The sequence below is a fragment of the Carcharodon carcharias genome, chromosome 12, assembly GCF_017639515.1.
Source record: "Carcharodon carcharias isolate sCarCar2 chromosome 12, sCarCar2.pri, whole genome shotgun sequence".
Lineage (NCBI taxonomy): Eukaryota > Metazoa > Chordata > Chondrichthyes > Lamniformes > Lamnidae > Carcharodon > Carcharodon carcharias.
This window is the reverse complement of record NC_054478.1, coordinates 50953929-50972998: the sequence shown is the minus strand read 5'-3', so window position 1 is coordinate 50972998 and position 19070 is coordinate 50953929. Positions and strand designations below refer to the sequence as shown.

General features: G+C 42.3%; 1 protein-coding gene across 7 annotated transcripts in view; it reads left to right on the top strand.

The window, feature by feature from the left end:
- LOC121285020 (solute carrier family 35 member F5-like) overlaps positions 1-17488 on the top strand; it is a 147510-nt gene extending 130022 nt beyond the window's left edge. For 6 of the 7 annotated variants that reach the window (XM_041201105.1, XM_041201100.1, XM_041201098.1 and 3 more), the window contains 3 exons: positions 2634-2788; positions 14151-14242; positions 15997-17488. In XM_041201105.1, the coding sequence (XP_041057039.1) occupies positions 2634-2788; positions 14151-14235 (240 nt within the window). In that variant the 3' untranslated portion in view covers positions 14236-14242; positions 15997-17488. The remainder of the gene's footprint in view (positions 1-2633; positions 2789-14150; positions 14243-15996) is intronic. The other variant, XM_041201103.1, reaches the window with a different exon arrangement.
- Positions 17489-19070: the final 1582 nt, after the last annotated feature.

Below are 19070 nucleotides of genomic sequence, written 5' to 3'. Positions count from 1 at the left end.
TAAATGTTCAGTGTGAATGTAAATTTTAAAAGTAAATTATGGCATGCTATTTATCTAAAACAATGAAAACTTGTTTATTACCCCCCCCCCCCCCACCACCGCCAAACTTAAGCACAGCAATCTTCGTTCCAGCAGGCAAAGTGGCAGGGTGGGAATTACTTTTGTTTTTCCCATGGCATTCCCAAGATTTGGATAAGATTGATCAGTTCACAAGCGAATGTAACGTGCTTGGACCAATTGGGGTTCCTTCTAAATAGTGTGAAAAGCGTCTCCAAACTTCTTCTTGTTTGCTGCATGGTGCAAAACTTTGCAATATGAAGAGTAGGTATCATGTAGGGGTAAGAATCAAGGGGAGACTGTGGTGTCGTGGCAGTAACAGTGGACCAGTAATCCAGGGGCCCAGGCCAATGTCTGGAGACACGGGTTTTAATCCCGCCATAGCAACTGGTGGAATTTAAATTCAATTAAATTCAGTTAATAAATCTGGAAATAAAGGCTGGTCTCAGTAATGCTGACCATGCCAACTGTCACCGAAAAATTGTAAAATAAGGTTGATTAAACTTGCAACCGATTGTTGTAACAAAAAAAAGCCCACCTGGTTCATTAATGCCCTTTAGGGAAGGAAATTTGTCAGCCTGGCCTCCATGTGATTCCAGAAAATGTGGTTGAGGATTCACTACTTTCTAAAATGACCTAGCAAGCCATTCAGTTCAAAGGTACCTGGGGATGGGCAACAATTGTTGGCCTCGCCAATAATGTCCACATCCCATGAAGGAATAAAGAAAAAAAACTAGAAGATTTGCTAAATGATTAGATAACAAAACATCTAGAGTGCGAATGTAATTTTAAAAATATCAGTAGATTTCTAAAAGGAAGAGCAAGTTTAACTGACCTTATTGAATTCTTTGAAGAAATACCCAAGAGAATACAAAGGCAATATCATTGAAAATGTGTACATGGGCATTGAGAAGGCCTTCAATAACCAATGACTGTGTGTATGTAATCTAGGTAGCAGAATAGATTAAAAGATGGCTACAAAACCAAAATCAGATTGTGGGAGTTAAGGAAATTTTCTGATTAGTGATAAGTGGAAAATGATATCCGGCAGGGATCTTGCTGGGACATCTTGTTCACCTGATTGGAGCTCAAATTGGAGATGTGGAGTCAAAAATTGTAGATGATACCAAACTGAGGGAGGAGGGAAAATACAGCTAATGATGTAGAGAGATGCATCAAAATACAAAAGATGTAAGCAGACTTTAAGAGTGAACGAATAAATGTCAAATTAAGTTCAATATAACGAAATGTGCAGTCATATTTTGGTAGGAGGAATAAGGAAGCCACTTACAATTTGTAAGTTAAGAATCTAAATGGGTTAGAGGATCAAAGACAACTGAGAAAGCTTGTACGTGTATCACTAAAAGAAGCTACACAAGCTGGTAAGGCCATAAAAAAAGCAAAAGAGGTTCATCACAAGAGGGATACAGTACAAAGCAGGCAATAATAAATTTCTATAGCACCTTAGAAATCATAGAAAAGTTATGGCACAGAAAAAAAGGCCATTCAGCCCATCGTGTCTGCGCTGGCCAAAAATAAAAAAAATAGACACCATTCTAATGCCACCTGCCAGCACCTGGTCCATAGCCTTGCAGGTTACAGCACTTCAGGTGCGGATCCAGGTACTTTTTAAATTAATTCAGGGTTTCTGTCTCCACTGCTAAACCAGGCAACGAATTCCAGACGTTGATTACATCACACTTTGAATACTGTGTGCAGTTCTGGCATATAGAAACACTGAAGAAAGTGCAGAAAAAATTTACAAGGATAATAAGCGGGATGTAACTATGAAAAAAGATTAAGCAGACTGGAGGGTCTTATTCTCTGAAAAAGAGAAGGCTAAGTGGAGACTTGATACAGCTATTTAAAATGATCAAGTGGTTGATAGAGTAGGTTTGAAGAAACTGTTTTCACTTGTTGCTGAGTTCAGAACAAGGGACATGAATGTAAAATTGTCACTGAAAGATCAACTGAAAAATTTAGAAGGAATTTCTTTTCAGAATACATGGAATAGTTCAAATAAATAGCATTGGAGCTTTAGGGGAGGCTTAATGCGCATGACAGATAAGGAATAAAGGGTTATAGGAGCATTGTGACAGGAGGTAGTTAGAGTGGAAGGTGGCTCCTATGCAATATAAACACTTGCATAGACCAGTTTGGCCAAATTGATTATTTCTACTTTAGCCATTCCATAAGAATTACTAACATATATTTATATGACCCTTAAAGTTCTGCTGGGCTTCATCTAGCAAACTGATGTCAGTCATAATAATTGTAGGAGTCAATGCCAAATATTTTATTGTAATAAAGGATGTTTTACCAGAGCTGTTTTTTCCCTCTATAAGACAACATAATACTGTATGTATAATATTTTATATATGACACCGTATAATAATGTAAAAATGTGTCTTGGTACATCTGTTTAAACAATTTTAGCTTAAAATAAAGAGTAAAATGAGAATGAGCCATAAGTCATTTTATATAACAGAAATCATATTTTAAAATTTTAACAAGCAAATTTAGACAAAAAGATTGCATCCTCAAATGAATTCTAACCTTTATTTTTAATTTTCTAGGTGGAGTTTTCATGGTTATTATTTGCAGGATCAGTTCCAGTCTTTCTCTCTTTCTTCATTGCAACTCTTTTATGTCACTATAATAACTGGGATCCAGTAATGCTTGGCCTTAGGCGGATATTTGCATTTATATGCAGGAAACATCGCATTCAGAGGTATTGTCTTTTTTATATTATGTATACCGCAGACATTGATTGAAACTTTCCTAGGGTAATGAGGAGCTGAAAGTGCTGGGTTATACTGATGCTGTACGCTTTCTAGTTATACATGTTTTAGCTGTTAATGGCAGTGAAAGGCAACAAATATGCTTTATAATAGCAATTAAAAATGATCTTTGCAAACTTCTTTGAACATAAACAAGCCACGTAAAATTAATTTCGTGCTGCTAAAAGGTGAATGAAAGGTTTGGAGAAATTTCTTTACTTAGAGTGTTGATGGAACTTGGAATGCTTTGCCATGGAAAGTGGTGATAGACTGCACTGCAGTTTGTAATGGTACATTGGGGTACATATTTGAAGCAGAGGAAAATACAGTGCTATGGAGAGACAAGGCAGCACAGACACAATGGACTGAAGGGCCTTTTTCTGTGTTGAAAACGTATATGATTTTAAATTCAATTGTACCACACCCAGTATGAAGCTTGCACTGTTTCTGTTAAATAAAATCCAGGGGCTGGCAGTTAATTTCCTGATCAGTAGCTGCTGGATTAAAACTCCTCAAACTCATTTCATTTAAAAGCCCTTATGGCCAGCAGGCAAAGAAAATCCTCAATACCTTTGAAACCAAGCCTGGATGACTAGCAGTCATTGTCTACAACGTAGCATTATCCAATCCAGTTATCATGACCCTGTTATAATCAGAAGACCTTGAGATATATACCTGATTAGTCTTGTTGGTAACAAAGGCTGGAAACATTCATTGAATAAACCATAACTGAGCCCATTATCTTCATCTCAATTTTGCCTTTGTATTTTTTTTAAAGGTTGCATGTCAGCCAGGTTTACCCAAGTTCTTACCCTCAAGCTGCACATTACTTTTCATATTTGTGATAATGTTAAACTATTTTCAACCAGACCACTAGGTCATATTTTTACTGGGGCATGGGAAAACAAAATTAGATGGTTTCTCATTTTATTTTTTAGTCCATTCTTGGGATGTGGACTTTGCTGGCAAGGCCAGCATTCATTGCCCATCCTAATTGCTCTTGAGAAGGTGATGATGATGTGGCTTCTTGGACTGCTGCAGTTCATGTAACGTAGGTACACCACAGTGCTGTCACATAGTGGGTTCCATGACTTTGACCCAGCAAGACAGCGATATATTTCCAGGTCAGGTCAGGATGATATGTGACTTAGAAGGGAACTTGCAGGTGGTGGTGTCCATATGCGTCTTCTGCCTTGCTCTTTTGGGCAGTGGGGGCCACAAGTTTGGAAGGTGCTGTCGAAGAAGACTTGTCCAGTAGCTGCAGTGCACCTTGCAGATGGTATATACTGCAATGATGTTAGACTGGTGATGTAAGGAGTGAATGTTTAAAGTGGTGAGTGGGGGGGCCAGTCAAGCAGGCTGCTTTGTCCTGGATGGTATTGAGCATCTTAAGTGTTGTTGTAGCTGCACTCATCCAGACAATTGGTGTGTATTCAATTACACTGTTCCTCCTAGGAAATGGAAAGACTTTGGGTAGTCAGAAAGTGAGTTACTTATTGCACAACACTCAGCCCCTGACTTTCTCTTGTAGCCACACTATTATGTGGCTGGTCCAGTTACATTTATGGTTCATGGTGAGGATATTAGTGGTTGGGGGTTCAGAGATGGTAATGCTATTGAATGGGGAGGTATTTAGGCTCGCTTCTTAGAAATGTTCATTGCCTGGCAGTTGTATGGCATGAATGTTTCTTGCCACTTATCAGATTAAGCCTGTATGTTTAGCAGATCTTGTTGCATAAGGGCACAGACTGCTTCATTATCTGGGGAGTTGTGATTCATCAGCAAACAACCTGACTTCCGACTTAATTGGCGAGAAGGCCATTGAAGCAGCTGAAGATGTTTGGGCCTAGGTAGCATGGTAGTAAGCAGCTTGGAGGCTAGCTCAATAGAATACTTAACTCGGGAGTTTGGAGGTTCTGTTCTGATCATTCAAATGACAAGGAGTGGCCTGAGAGAGGGAGCAAGAGACAAAGAGACCTGAGAGCTGAGGTATAGAGGCATTAATTAGGTGAGCAGGAAGGTAATTAATTGGCAAATTTTACAGTTAATTTCTCGAGACTAGTGCAGTTGCTTAAACTAGGACCAAGAAGATACAAGCACTGTATTAACTTTATAGCTTAAATAGTTAAATTACTTAAAATCATTCATTTTTTATTTATGTTTCAAAATTTGAAATCCTAACTAGTCAAAACAATATACACTTGAAATGGCAGGGCAGGTGATGTTTTGTAGCTGTAACATGTGGAGCTGTTGGACACAAGTGTGATCCAGAACAACCTCCTTCTTCTTAGGCAACCCCTCAGGGTTGGGGATGACTTGCTTCCACACTAAATTTGAGTTCTCAGATGACTGAAGAGCCCAATGCACGACCGACAGTCTCTGTCACAGGTGGGGCAGACGGTGGTAGGAGGAGCGGGTAGATGGGGTGCCCTGGTTGCCACATGCACCTTTCTCTGTCAACACTTGACTTCAGCTAGCCCTTGGCAATGAGACTCAAGGTGTTCAATTCCTTCCCGGATGCTTTCCCTCCACTTCGGGCAGTCTTAGGCCAGGGATTCCCAGATGTTGGTGGCAATGTTTCACTTTTTCAAGGAAGCTTTGGGGGTGTCCTTGAAGTGTCTCCTCTGCCTCCTGGGGCTCGTTTGTCATAATGAAGCTCCAAGTAGGGCGCTTGTTTTGGGAATCTCATGGCAGGCATGCAGACGAAGTGGCCCACCTAGCAGAGCTGATCGAGCATGGTCAGTGCTTCAATCCTGGGAATGTTGGGCTGAGTGAGAACACTGACGTTGGTGCGCCTATCCTGCCAATGGATTTGCAGAACCTTGCGGAAGCAGCATTGGTGGTACTTCTCCAGAATTTTGAGGTGCCTGCTGTACATAGTCCACACCTCTGAGCCATATAGGAGGGCGAGTATCACTACTGCCCTGTAGACCATGAGTTTGGTGCCGGGTTTGGGGTCCTGGTCTTCAAACACTCTCTTCCCCAGGCCACTGATGGCTGGGCTGGCACACTGAAGTCGGTGTTGAACCTCATCATCAATGTCTGCCCTTGTTGACAGTAGACTTCCAAGGTATGGAAAGTGGTCCACATTGTCCAAGACCTCATCATAGATTTTGATAACCTGGGTGGGGGGGGTGCAGTGTGGTGTGGAGGGGGAAAGTTGGTAGAAGGCCTTTGTCTTAGGTGTTTAGTGTAAGGCCCATGCTCTTGTACACCTCAGTGAAGGTGCTGACAATGGCTTCTGAGTGAGTGTAGATGCATGCACCGTCTGTATACTGTAGTTCAATGACACAGGATGGGACGACCTTGGACCTGGCCTGCAGGCGTTGGAGGTTGAACAGGTTCCTGCTTCTTCTGTAGTTTAGCGCCACACCAGCAGGAAGCTTACTGAGGGTGAGATGGAGAATTGTGTCAAGGAAGATTGAGAAGAGTGTTGGCGCGATGACACAGCCTTGCTTGACTCTGGTCCAATCGTGGATTGGGCCTGTGGTGGATCCATTGCTCAGGATCATGGATTGCATGTCATCGTGGAGCAAGCAGAGGATGGTGACAAACTTTTGCGGGCAGCCAAAACTGAGGAGCATGCTCCATAATTCTTCGTGGTTGACAGTGTTGAAGGCTTTTATGAGGTCAAAGAAGGCCGTGTACAAGGGTTGGTGCTGTTCACTGCATTTCTCTTGTAGCTGCTGTGGTGAAGATCATGTCTGTTGTGCCCCTTGGTGGGTAGTGCAACTCTGGGAAGTGCTGTTCAGCCACAGGGAGAAGGCAATTGAGGAGGATTCTTGTGATTACCTTCCCTGTGGCCGACAGCAGAGAGATTCATCTATAATTACCGCAGTCGGACTTGTCAACTTTCTTGAAGGTGGTCACGATTGCAACGTCTTTGAGATCTCTTGGCATGCTCTCCTCCTTCCAGATAAGGGAGATGAGGCCACGTATTCACGCCAATAATGCTTCTCCGCCATGCTTTAGTGCTTCGGCAGGGATTCCATCTACTCCTGATGCCTTGTTGCGCTTTAGCTGTTGAATGGCCTTTTCTATCTCGTGCCAGGTTGGGGTTATGCTAATTTTCGAAGTGCTCCTCCCGGCGGGCACTGACTGCCTCTCTGTTCTTGATGAGCACCTCTGCGTACTTGGCCAGCAGTGGAGTGGGGCCTTGGGTGCTTGGGCCATAGGTGGTCTTGACTGCTCTAAAGAAACTTTACACATCATAGTTGTCAGCTAACTGTTGGATCTCTGCGTTTTCCCCGCCCATCATCTGTTCTTTAGGTCACGGGTTTTTTGTTGGACCTCAGTCTTCAGCCGATGTAAAGCTGCTGTTAAGTTGGGTTGCTGTTTCAGGCTCAGAAATGCCTTGTACTTGCGGCTTATCATCTTGTGGATCTCCTGGCCGTTCTCATTGAACCACTCTTAGTGTTTCCTGATCGAGTGACCAAGCATCTCTTTGCAAGTGCTGATGATGGAGGCCTTAAGGGCAGACCAGGCGCTGTGGGAATTCTGCATCTCTGGATCGCCAGGAGTCACTAGGTTGGCAGTGAGGCACTTGCTGAATAGGGCTCTGATCAGGGTCCTTGAGTGCCTCAGTGTTGATTTTCCTGTGGCATTGTTTCTGTTGCTGTTGATGCTTTGGGGCTACATTGATGTTGATGACAGAGCAAATTAGGCAGTGGTCCGTCCAGTAGTCATCGACTCCTGTCATGGCGCAGGTGATACGCACGTCCTTGCAGTCCCTTGCTCTGACAATGATGTAGCCGAGCAGGTGCCACTGCTTGGAGCGAGGGTGTTTTCATGAGGCCTTGTACTTGTCTCTCTGACGGAACAAGGTGTCGGCTATGACAAGGCCATGTTCTAGGCATTTTGTCAGTAGCAGTGTACCACTGGCATTGGATTTCCCTACCCCATCTCTGCCGATTACATCTCACCAGAGGTCTGTGTCCTTCCCAACTCTGGCATTGAAGTCACCAAGGAGGATCAGCTTATTGCATGTTGGGTCTCGGGCCAGAGATTGCTCGAGGCTGGAGTAAAATTCCTCTTTAGATTCGTCTATAACATCCAGTGTTGGCGCATACATGCTAAGGACTGTAGCACATTGGTTCTAAGCTGGGGTGAGCCAAAGGTTCATGAGGTGCTTGTTTATCCCTCAAGGGCTGTCTTTGAGACAGCCAACTAGTTCGATTTTAATGGCAAAGTCAACCCCGTGGAGGCAGCCATCTTCTACTGGCTTACCTTTCCAGGAGAAAGTGTAACCGCCACCTTGTTCCTTGAGCTGGCCTTCCCCTGCCCGCTGAGTCTCACTTAGGGCAGCAATGTGAATGTGGAAATGTCTGAGCTCCCAAGCAACAATAGCAGTATGCCGTTCAGGACTGTCACTGTTGGGATTGTCCATGAGGGTCCTTATGTTCCAGGTCCCAAACTTCATTTTAAGAGGGTGGAAGATGCCTATTTGTGAGTTCTTTTAGTGTGGGGTGGCCATTGCACAGCAGCTACCACACGAGCTTCACGGAGCAAGGCCTTGGTCCAGTGGCAAGGAGATCTGAGACGACTGGAGACCAGGCTCCGCTTTGTGGGCCTAGAGCATACAGACACATACTCCTATTGTCCTCTTTTCTCCTTCCCACAGGACCTATCTCCCTGGGATTCATAAAGAGCAGTGGCAGCCTCGCGACCTCACTGTTGGCCTGTGTTGTGCCACTCCGGGCAGTAACCATCAGGTGGTGATTTCTGCCTCCGGGTCCTCACCCACTCTTTTGGATGGTGATTGCTGTAACACAGCAACCACACCTGCAGTAAATATCTGCAGCTTAAGGATCTTTGGCTGAAGTCCAAACTTCGGACCCTGTGATGCACCAGGCAGGAGAAATTTACCTAGACACTTCCGACCAGGAGGCAGCCACACCTCTTGGATTAAGTACTTAGAACCCTAGAAAGTTTATGGCACAGAAAAAGGCCACTTGCCTCATCGTGTCTGCGCCAGCCAAAAAACAAGCCACCCAGCCTAATCCCACTTTTACTTAGTTCTGTTGAAGGGTCATGAGGACTCGAAACATCAACTTTGTTCTTCTCTGCCGATGCTGCCAGACCTGCTGAGTTTTTCCAGGTACTTCTGTTTTTGTTTCCCACTTTTCAGCATTTGGTCCATGGCCTGCTGACACTTGAGATGCATATCCAGACACCTTTTAAATGAGTTGAGGGTTTCTGCCTCTACTGCCCTTTCAGGCAGTGCATTCCAGACTCCCACAACCCTCTGGGTGAAAAAATGTTTCCACATCTCCCCTCTAATCTTTCTACCAGTCACTTTAACTCTGTGCCCCCTGGACACTGACTTCTCTGCTAAAGTAAATAGGCTCTTCCCATTCCCTCTATCCAAACCCCTCATAATTCTGTGCATCGCAATCACATCTCCTCTCAGCCTCCTCTGTTCCAAGGAGAACAACCCCAGCCTATCCAGTTTTTCCTCATTGCTGCAGTTTTCCAGTCCTGGAAACATCCTTGTAAATCTCCTCTGCAACCTATATTTCATATTTGGTCCGCTGTCAAGGACAGAAGGGTGTGACTAAGAGTGAGGCAGTATCTGTTTCCAAAAGATAGCACTGGAGGAGCCTCAAGCTTTGCACTTGTTAACAAGCATGAGGTTCTGGCAGCCTGTGTGGGTGATAACAGGGGCTTCAGAGAGGATGAGCAAACTGACCACTGCACTGTGGTACAGGGGACCATTCAAGCTGGAGAAGTGAAAAGGAATGTCGTAGTAGTGGGGAACAGTATAGTTAAGGGGATTGATATAGCTCTCTGCTGGCGAGAGAGAGACATTCTCTGGCACTGTGTTGCCTGTTCAGTGCCAGGGCTGAGGACTTTTCCCCAGGGCTGGAGAGGAACCTGAAGTGGGAGTGTTCTTGTGAGGGAACAATCCAGTTGCTGTGGTCCACATGGATACCAAAGACATAGGTAAAACCAAGAAATGGTCTGCTAAGAGATTATGAGCAGCTAGGGGCCCGCAAGCCGAGCGTAATATTCTGCCCTGTGTTTTCACAACTTGCCTTCCTACCTATCTTTGTATCGTCAGCAAATTTGGCCTCAATACACTCTGTCCCTTCATTCAAATCCCAATATCATTGCGCACTCGCATGACATTTCCTTTGGCGGGCACGTGGCGGAGTCGGCTCCGTGCCCGCCAATAATTGAAAGGCCTGTTCAGGCCATTAACAAGCTAATTAAAATCAAATTTAGGCTGCCTGTCTAACCTTATGGTTGGCAAGCAGGCGAAAAGGCCAAGCGCCCTTCACATTTTTTTTACATACATAAGCGGGACGAGGTTTCGTAAAGCAAATGAACATTAAATAAAAACTTTATTTTTGGAATTAAAAACATGTCCCATCTCATGTGACAGAGTCATGTGAGGGGACATTTTTTTAAAATTTTCATTGTCTTTATTAATTTTTTTAAAAAGAGCTTCAATCTCCCTGAGGCACGGAGCTGCCTCAGGGAGATTGAAACGCTCTTTCGCACACATGCACGAACTGCGCACCAGGCCCACTCTCCCTCCTCCCCCTGCCCACACAGGTAGCGCTGAGCGCTGCCACTCATGATCCACGCAAGGCAGGCCTTAATTGGCCCGCCCGCATGAAATCGTGGTGCAGAGCCGATGGCAGTCGGCTTCCCGACCGCACCCAACTCCTCCCACCAAGCCCGCCCGACGAGGGAACAATTCTGGCCACAGAGTCTGCAAAGGGATATAGATATGTTAAGCAAGTGGGCAAAAAATTGGCAGATGGAATATAATGTAGGAAAGTGTGAGGCTGTGCACTTTGGCAGAAAGAACAGAAAAGCAGAAAATTATTTAAATGGAGAGAGACTACAGAATGCTGGTGTATAGAGGGATCTTGCTGTCCTCGTACATGAATCACAAAAAGTTGGCATGCAGTTGGGGACGGAATGGTGACCTTTATTGCAAGGGGGATGGCGTATAAAAGTAGGGAAGCCTTGCTGCAACTGTACAGGGCATTGGTGAAACCACACCTTGAGTACTGTGTAGTTTTGGTCTCATTAATTAATGGGGGATATACTTGCATTTAACGCAGTTCAGAGAAGGCTCACTGGGTTGATTTCTGGGGTGAAGGGGTTGTCTTATGAGGAAAGTTGAGCAGGTTGGGTCTATACTCATTGGTTTTTAGGAAAATAAGAGCTAATCTTATTTGAAACAACGCCAATAAAATAAAAACTATGCTGGAAACATTAATACCTCTACTTCTGTCAGCAAGGTTCTTGAAGGAACACATTGAACAGCATTTAAAATTTGATTACTTTAAAGTTGAATCATCAAATAAGGAAAACATGTGTATTTTTATAGATCCAGAGGGTGTTTGACAGGGTAGATGCTGAGATGCTGTTTCCCCTCATGGGGTGATCTAGCACAAGGGGGAGCAGTTTCAGAATAAGTGTCTCCCATTTAAGACCGAGAAGAGGAGGAGCTTCTTCTCTCAGAAGGATGGTTAATCTTTAGAATTCTGTACCTCAGAGAGCAGTGGCAGCTGGACCATTGAATGTATTCAAGGCTGAGTTAGACACATTTTGATCTACAAGGGAGTCAAGGGTTATTGGGGGCAGGCAGAAAGGTGGAGCTGAGGCCACCATCTGATCATCTGTAATCTTTTTGAATGATGGAGCAAGTTCAAGGGGCCGAATAGCCTACTTCTGCTCCTTATTCTTATTGTCGTATGTTCTTATGTCACTGCCTTGTGGAACTCCTACAGCTATGTCCTGGGGCTGAGATGATTGGCCTTCATCAACCACAACAAGCTTCTTTTGCACTAGGTAAGGCTCTAGCCAGCAGCAAGTTTTCCACCTATTAGTCTTCTATAAACTTTTAAACAGGTAGTGGAAACCATTTTGAATCCTTCATCTAGAATATCTGCTGATGAAAAATGTGTAAAATCCTGTGTCTTTAGATAGTGTGAATAATTTTACTTTTTCAAATAATATAATGTGCAATGCATTTATTAAATTCCAGAATGGAATAAGGAAGTGTTTTTTAATAAAATGTTGTGTAGACTGTTGAAGGAAAAGTTAACTGTCAGGTTAAGTGCTATGATTAAACACTTGACCTAGATCGGTAATATTCATATTCTCCTTCCAAAATGTAATCACACATCCTCTTTATTGATTTATTTAACAAAACTAATAAAGGGCATATATTCCCATGTCAGCCAGAGGGTTTGTTACCAATGCTGTAAATGTGTTTGGTCTACTTTCAGCATGATTTTGAACTTTTTCTGTTAAGTTAAACCATCTCCAATAAAATAAAAATTATGCTGGAAGTGTTAATAACTCTACTTCTGTCAGCAAGGTACTTGAAGGAACACATTGAAGAGCATTTAAAATGTGAATACTTTAAAATTAAATCATCAAATAAGGAAAACTTGTACATTTTTACAGTTGCCCCAGTAATTTTTTTCAGCAACACGTGGTCCAGTATGAAGCCCATCAAAGGTCTGAGCATCCCAGATTTTATTCTACTGACTCTAGGGGTGGAATCTTGTGGAAACAATTGGTATTTTGGCCGTTAGTTGGAGAGCCGGCAAGAGCCCCACCTTGCCTCTTTTAGGGAAGGCCCGCTACACCTTGTTCCAGGCTAGTGTCAGGCTTACCCCCTAGATCAAGGACCCTGTGTGGAAATCTTGCCCGCTGAGATCTGCCAGCCAGTCTGAGGTTGGTAGCTCTATTGAATGGCAGCGCCGCTGGGGAGGCCTTGGCTGCTGCCAGTATGACACCCACCCTAGGTCCAGTATAGTCTCTAGATCCCAGGTTAGAGGTGAGTGATGGCTGGAGGGAGTCACAGGGAAGAGTTGGGGACGTGACGGGAGAGAGGGCAGAAAGGGCAGGGGCTGGATTTCGGTGAGCTACCCCCACCTTCCAAATGCCTAACCCTCGATCAGACATTGAGCGTCTTTGAGTGAGGGAAGGGTCTCTCCCCTCCCCCAGGAGCCTGCAAGCAACCTCACACAAGGCCGCTTGTTGTGCTCCCCGTGTGGTGAGCCCATCCACATTAAATGCTCACTTAAAGGCCTCAATCGGCTGTGGGGCGGGAAGGTCATCCATGGCCCTTCCAACCATGGACTTAATCATTTGGAAGGTGACAGGGTCCCTAGCTGCCATACTCCCACCTTATTAAATACCTCCTCACCACCAAACTCGCTACAGGGGAGGGCACAAGATTCTGCCCTAGGGGTTGCCAAGCCCTAGGATTGTCTGCAGACTCCAGGAATTGAAGATGAATCTCCAGGACAGTGTTGCAAGCAACCAGGGCAAAATAAATTACAGGAGCAATGTATAAAAAGGTAGTTCTTTGAATTTTTTAATGCTTTAATTTATTTGTTTCAACAAAATTGGAGATGAGAAAAAGACCAACAGTCAAGAATCTTCCAGCTGGGTAATTGTTCACTTTCTAGTTGGTGTGGAAGAACAGGAGGTCATAGGATTAAACTCCAGGAATTGGAGGAACAAGACTTGACAACCCTAACTGATTTACATAGATTAGCAACTGGGTGCTATGATTGGCCTGAATACAGAGAGGATACACCAACCAGCAAGGGCATTTTCACCCTATTACTAATCAGTCACCCTGTAACAGCATGTGCAAATGAGTAATAGTAATTGTCACGCCCTCCATAGTCAAATAGTTTATTGACATTCACTGTCCAGGCTCAGACATGAAGTGTTGGAGAGCTGCCAATGCCAGTGGACATATGCTCCAACAAATGCCTTCAAAAGGAAGAGAATTAAAAGGAATGGTGTAATAACCCTAAATGTAATAGGGAGAGACAACTGTCTACTTAGTCACCTTAAGGTGCCCTCCTTTATAACTCAGAACTGTTGGTTAGAGGCCAGAGGAACATAGGAAATAGGAGGAGAAGTAGGCCACTTGGTTCGTCCAACCCGCTCTGCCATTCAATTAGATCATAGCTGACCTACCTCAATGCCATTTTCCCTTATTATCCACATATCCATCGATGTCTTTACTATCTAGAAATCTGTCGATCTCTGTCTTGCACATTCGCAATGACAGAGCCTCCAGAGTACTTTGGGCTAGAGAATTCCAGAGATTTACCACCCTCCTAAATGGCTTACCTCTTATTTTGAGACCCTGACCCCTGTTCTAGACCCCCAGCCAGAGGAACCATCCTTCCTGCATCTACCTTGTCAAGCCCACACAAAAGCAGGCATACTCAACTTTTAGAGAGAGAGTATCATCTTCTTTCTCAGATTCTGTTGCACAAGGAGTAATCAACTAATGAATAAATGAGTATAACCTCTTTTCAGAACTCCAGAGGACAGTGAGCAGTGTGAAAGCCTCATTCCTATGCATGGTGTTTCTCAGGAGGAAGGAACTAATTGTTGTTCATGAAGCACAGGTATAAGATTATATTGTTGTATGTTAATAGGGATTTACCATTTACAGATTGATAACTGGCTGCATGTATGAAAATCGATTCCATTTCTGTGTAACCAAAAAAAGTGTGCAACCACAGCTTACCTGAGGCAGATTCACCTCATCCACCTTTAAAATAAAAATCTCCTGTTGACTGCATATTGATGTTTTTGAACTTACTTCTACATATTTGTGCATTTTAAAATTACAGTAGCTCTTTGAAGAGGCTTAAGGCTACTACACTCTTTCCTGATGCTCTTTGGACTGCAACCAGATTTAAACCACAATAAGGATGTCACTTTAAAAGTAATTGTACTCTAAAACAGCTGTAGTTCTGATCAACCTGTGTTTGGGCATGTTAAAAATATAATAGCCATTTTAAGAAATACAGAATCACATATTTGGATGTTTATATAGACCATATTAGTTAACCTATCCAATCATTTGCTGATAAATCCATACCTCACCCTTCAACTTCCTTCAGGTCAAATATATCCTCACTGCACACAGCCCCCAGGCCTCTTGACTAAATCACTCCATCTTGATTTCCTCCATGTCTTTCAACAGAACAATAAAAATCTTTCAGTCCCTTAATTCTAATCTACAGCTTCTTCATACTTCTTGAAAGTCTGCAGGGCCTTGCCTTAGCTGATCTGGTGCCAAAACCCCCATTCATGTCTTTGTTACCTTCTAACTACAACTATTCCAATGCACTCCTAGCCAGTCTCCCACCTTGCATCTTCTGCAAACTCTAGCTCATGCAAAACTGTGCTCCAGCAGCCTGTACAACCCTCTTGTTTCCCTTACACTAGCCTTAAATTCTCTATAAAAGTCCTATTATTTCTATGTCTGGAGAGGGCAGTCTTGGGCAAAGTGAATGAAAGGTTCGTAATCTTATAACAATTCCTCCTTCATTTTTGGTCCTCCCTTCCACACAATTGTATCCTGAATCTTTTATAGACTGTAGTATGGTCAGTATTTCTTTAAAGTTTTTTTTTATTATTTCATTTTTTACCTGCCTGCACTATCTCCCTTCAAGCATTTTCATTTTTTGAATGATAAGACATTATAAAGTCCCTCACTAATTTCTTAGAATCTCAGAACTGGAACTCCTTCTGTACGTTTCTTTCTATTGTCTTCAATGTATTAACAACTGAGTTTGGCATTATCTTATTAGTACTTCTTAATTCATATTTTCCATTTTCTCTTTTATGTTTTTAAACCTTGGTGATACCCTATACAATGGAACTTGGCTTTCTTGTGTAACATCTTTAAAGTCCTATCATGTTGCTATGATGACAGTGCAAGGCATTTTGTGGTTATTATAGACACAGCACTGAGACTGAAATCACTCCAAGATAAGAACTAGAACATTTTTATTTTTAGAACCTACCTATGTAAGTGGGAAATCAAGCTATCCTAATTTACAAAGCTCACTATATTAATATCTGCTTGTTTCTCTATCTTTTTTATTTTCAAGAGGTTCTGTTAGTCTCTGTTTCATTACAAGCTGATAATGTATATTAAAGATCACGAGCTAAAACCTCAGCTATATTTTTTGAATTGATATTGATCTTTATTAATTGCCAAATATTTACGATGGATATTTATGATTGATCAAAGCACTAAGAAACCTATTGATATGAAATATGAATATAAATTAGCATAAACACCTGCATTTTAAGGGCAGAGAAAACAAATTCAACTGATGGTGTTTGTTCTTGTTTTTGTCCCCAGGCCAACAATGAATCCATAGAGTACTTTTGCGCTCAGACAATCTCCTGAAGTTCTGATGAACCCTTATTCTTTCAGTGCCTGTTCAAGTGTCTTTTCCACAAAGTTTCAATTCTCTGAAGAAGCTGCACACATTTATAAATGCTGTATGTTGGGAACATCTGTGGATTACAAAAAAAATTCTACTTCCATATCACTAAAGATTATGAGAAAAACTCAACTTTCAATACAACCTATCTGCCTTACTGAATGAATCGAACCTTCAACACAACTTGAAAATTTAACACTATTTTATGAATATGAGGATAAACTGTTTCTGGATCATAGTTCTGTCTGTAGGTTTTTGGAACACACTAGCCAACATTGAGACTGAAGAGGTGTATCTAAAGTACAATATGTTAAATCAGTAATACTGTATTGACTCATCTAAGGAAAAAAAAGGAAAATTATTTTGAATGAATACCAATCCAATTTTAGTATTGTGTATACATCATATTAATCTAACCAGGAGAAAAAAAATCAAATGAATGTTCACAAAAGCAAATGGAACTTGCAGCTTTGAAACACAGTTCAAAGGACAATGTTGCTGAGGTATTTTGAATTGCCTGGTTAAACAGTGGATACACTACATAGTGTGTATTTTCTTTAAAGACTGATTCAGATTTCAGTATTCTTAGTACTATATGTTTCAAAGTGAATATATCCCTGATCTCTATAAAACCTCTGTTAAGTTGAATTGGAATAAGTAAGATTTTTCTATACATGTTTAATTCCAAGAATTTGTGGTTTCAAAACATGTACAGAAACCACAATTTTATTGTTATTGAGAAGTTGTAGTTTCTGCAATCTTGTACCAGTCATATACATTTCAATAATGTATTTGTATTAAGGTGCTTCTACAGTTATGTACACCATTCGTGTCTGTGATTCTCAGGAACCCAGTACAGTCAAGTAAGCAGTCCCATTTTTCTACTTGATCATGTAAATTTACTAATGTACTGAGAGGCTGTTTTTTTTTAAAAATCCGTCAGTCCTTCACTTTTGGTTGGAGTGTTGTACTTAATTATTCAAAGATCAGGTTTTTATTGCTTGCTCTAAAAAGGAAATCGGGCAAACAACGATATATTGTATTTCAGCCAAAATTTTCAGTACTAATTTGTATACTAAGTAGAACAGGTTTGTGGAAATATGGTTTTAGTTCAGTGTGGGTTAAATACTATTTTACTGATCGAAGTTCTAGTGACTACAGCCACTTACCAAATAGCATTAAATTATGGTTTGAATTTGATCCCTTCTAGTCGCCCAGTGCAAAATACCTTGTATAATTCTGATAGTAAGGTATTTATGTTTGTATGTAGGCAAAACTAGTGCATTGTACTAGTTAGTTTACTGTAAATTCTAGTGTAATATAAATATTTGTTGTGAAATGTTTTCAATTCGTGAACATGGATGTTATTTATTGTACAGATCTTATTAGTAAAGAGATGCACATAAATAGTGTTTTATCTTTGTGGAGAGAAGTGGAACTTTATATATTACTGGTTAAGCCACAGCTGGAGCATTGTGGACAATACTGGGCACCATATTTCAGGAAAGACGTAAAGACCTTCGAAAGGGTGCAGAGGAGGTTTACCAGGAGATTGGAATAATTAGGAATGCTCTCCTTGGAACAGAGAAGGTTAAGAGGTGACTTAATAGAGGTTTTCAAGATAATGAGAGGTTTCAAAAGAGTGGATAGATTTAAAAAACCATTCCCTCCAGCGTGGATCTATAACTTGAGGTCATAGAGATAAAATCTTCAGCAAAAGATCTAGAGGAGAGATGAGGTTTTTTTTTTCACTTTGTCAGAACCCAAACTCCCTACCTGAAAAGATGGTGGAATCTGATTCCCTGGATAATTTTCCAAGAGACCTTGATGGGTACTTGATGAGAATCTTACATTGTTACAGACAAAAAGTGGGGATGTGGGACTAAGCACAGCTGTTCTTTCAAAGATCCAGCACAGGCACAACAAGCTAAGTGGCCTCCATGTGCTGTAGATTTCTGTGATTCTAAAGCAACACCAACAGTAGACTTATGGTAAAACCTTTAGTTATAAAGAAACTCCTGGTTTTGTGTGATTGCTGTTAAAATTGTGCCACATAGGACTTAACTTTCACAGAACTGTAGTCACAGCACTGGGCTGAAAGGAGTTGTAGCAATGGTCAACAAAGCAATTTTGTTGGATCAATAATGGCACCTGTAGCTTTGGAGGAAGAAGTGGAATTCAGACAGAGGGTTGAAAACACAAATATTCTGATGGCTAACATGCATTTCACACTCAAAATTGACCCTGGGGCCTGGACTAATAACCCAGAGGACATGGGGGAGAATTTTCTCCCTGTCGGGCGGGCGTAGACAGGCGCACAGCTGATTGCCACCCGCGGTCAGCTGCACACCACCATTTTAAAGGGCAAGCCTTAATTGGCCCGCCCAGTGTGACGCACACCCGGAAGCACTCTGTGCTATCTGTGCAGGCGGGCGGGGAGAGAAAGTCGGGCCTCCGCTCTTTTGCGCATGCGAGTGACAGAGCACAGAAATCTCCCTGAGGCACAGAGTACGGAACTACTTCAATTAGGTGACTAATGGCTTTAATAGGCCTTTGACAGTTCGGCAGGCGCACAGCTGACTCCGGTGTGCACCCGCCGAACTAAAGATTGGAATGATGTGCGGTGATGTCAGGAAGCGTGCCCAACCTCACTAAGTGTCATTTTGCACATCGGCCTGCAGGGCCCGCCCCCACATGCCAACCAGAAGACTGTGCCCATGAGTTCAAATGCTTTTTTAAAATTCATTGATGGCATGTGGGCCTCGCAAGGCCAGCATTTATTGCCTATCCCTAATTGTCATGGAGCAATTTGAGAATCTTAATTCAGTTTTAAAAATTTTGAAATGAAAAGCTGGGATCAATAAAATTGATGAGAAAATTCCTGGAGTTTCATACAGACCAATTAGATTCTGTTGCAGAACCCCAAGTTGGTGCTGTAAGTTATGAACGTCTGCTGTACTGAGAGTGGAATCCCCTCAGCCATAGGAGT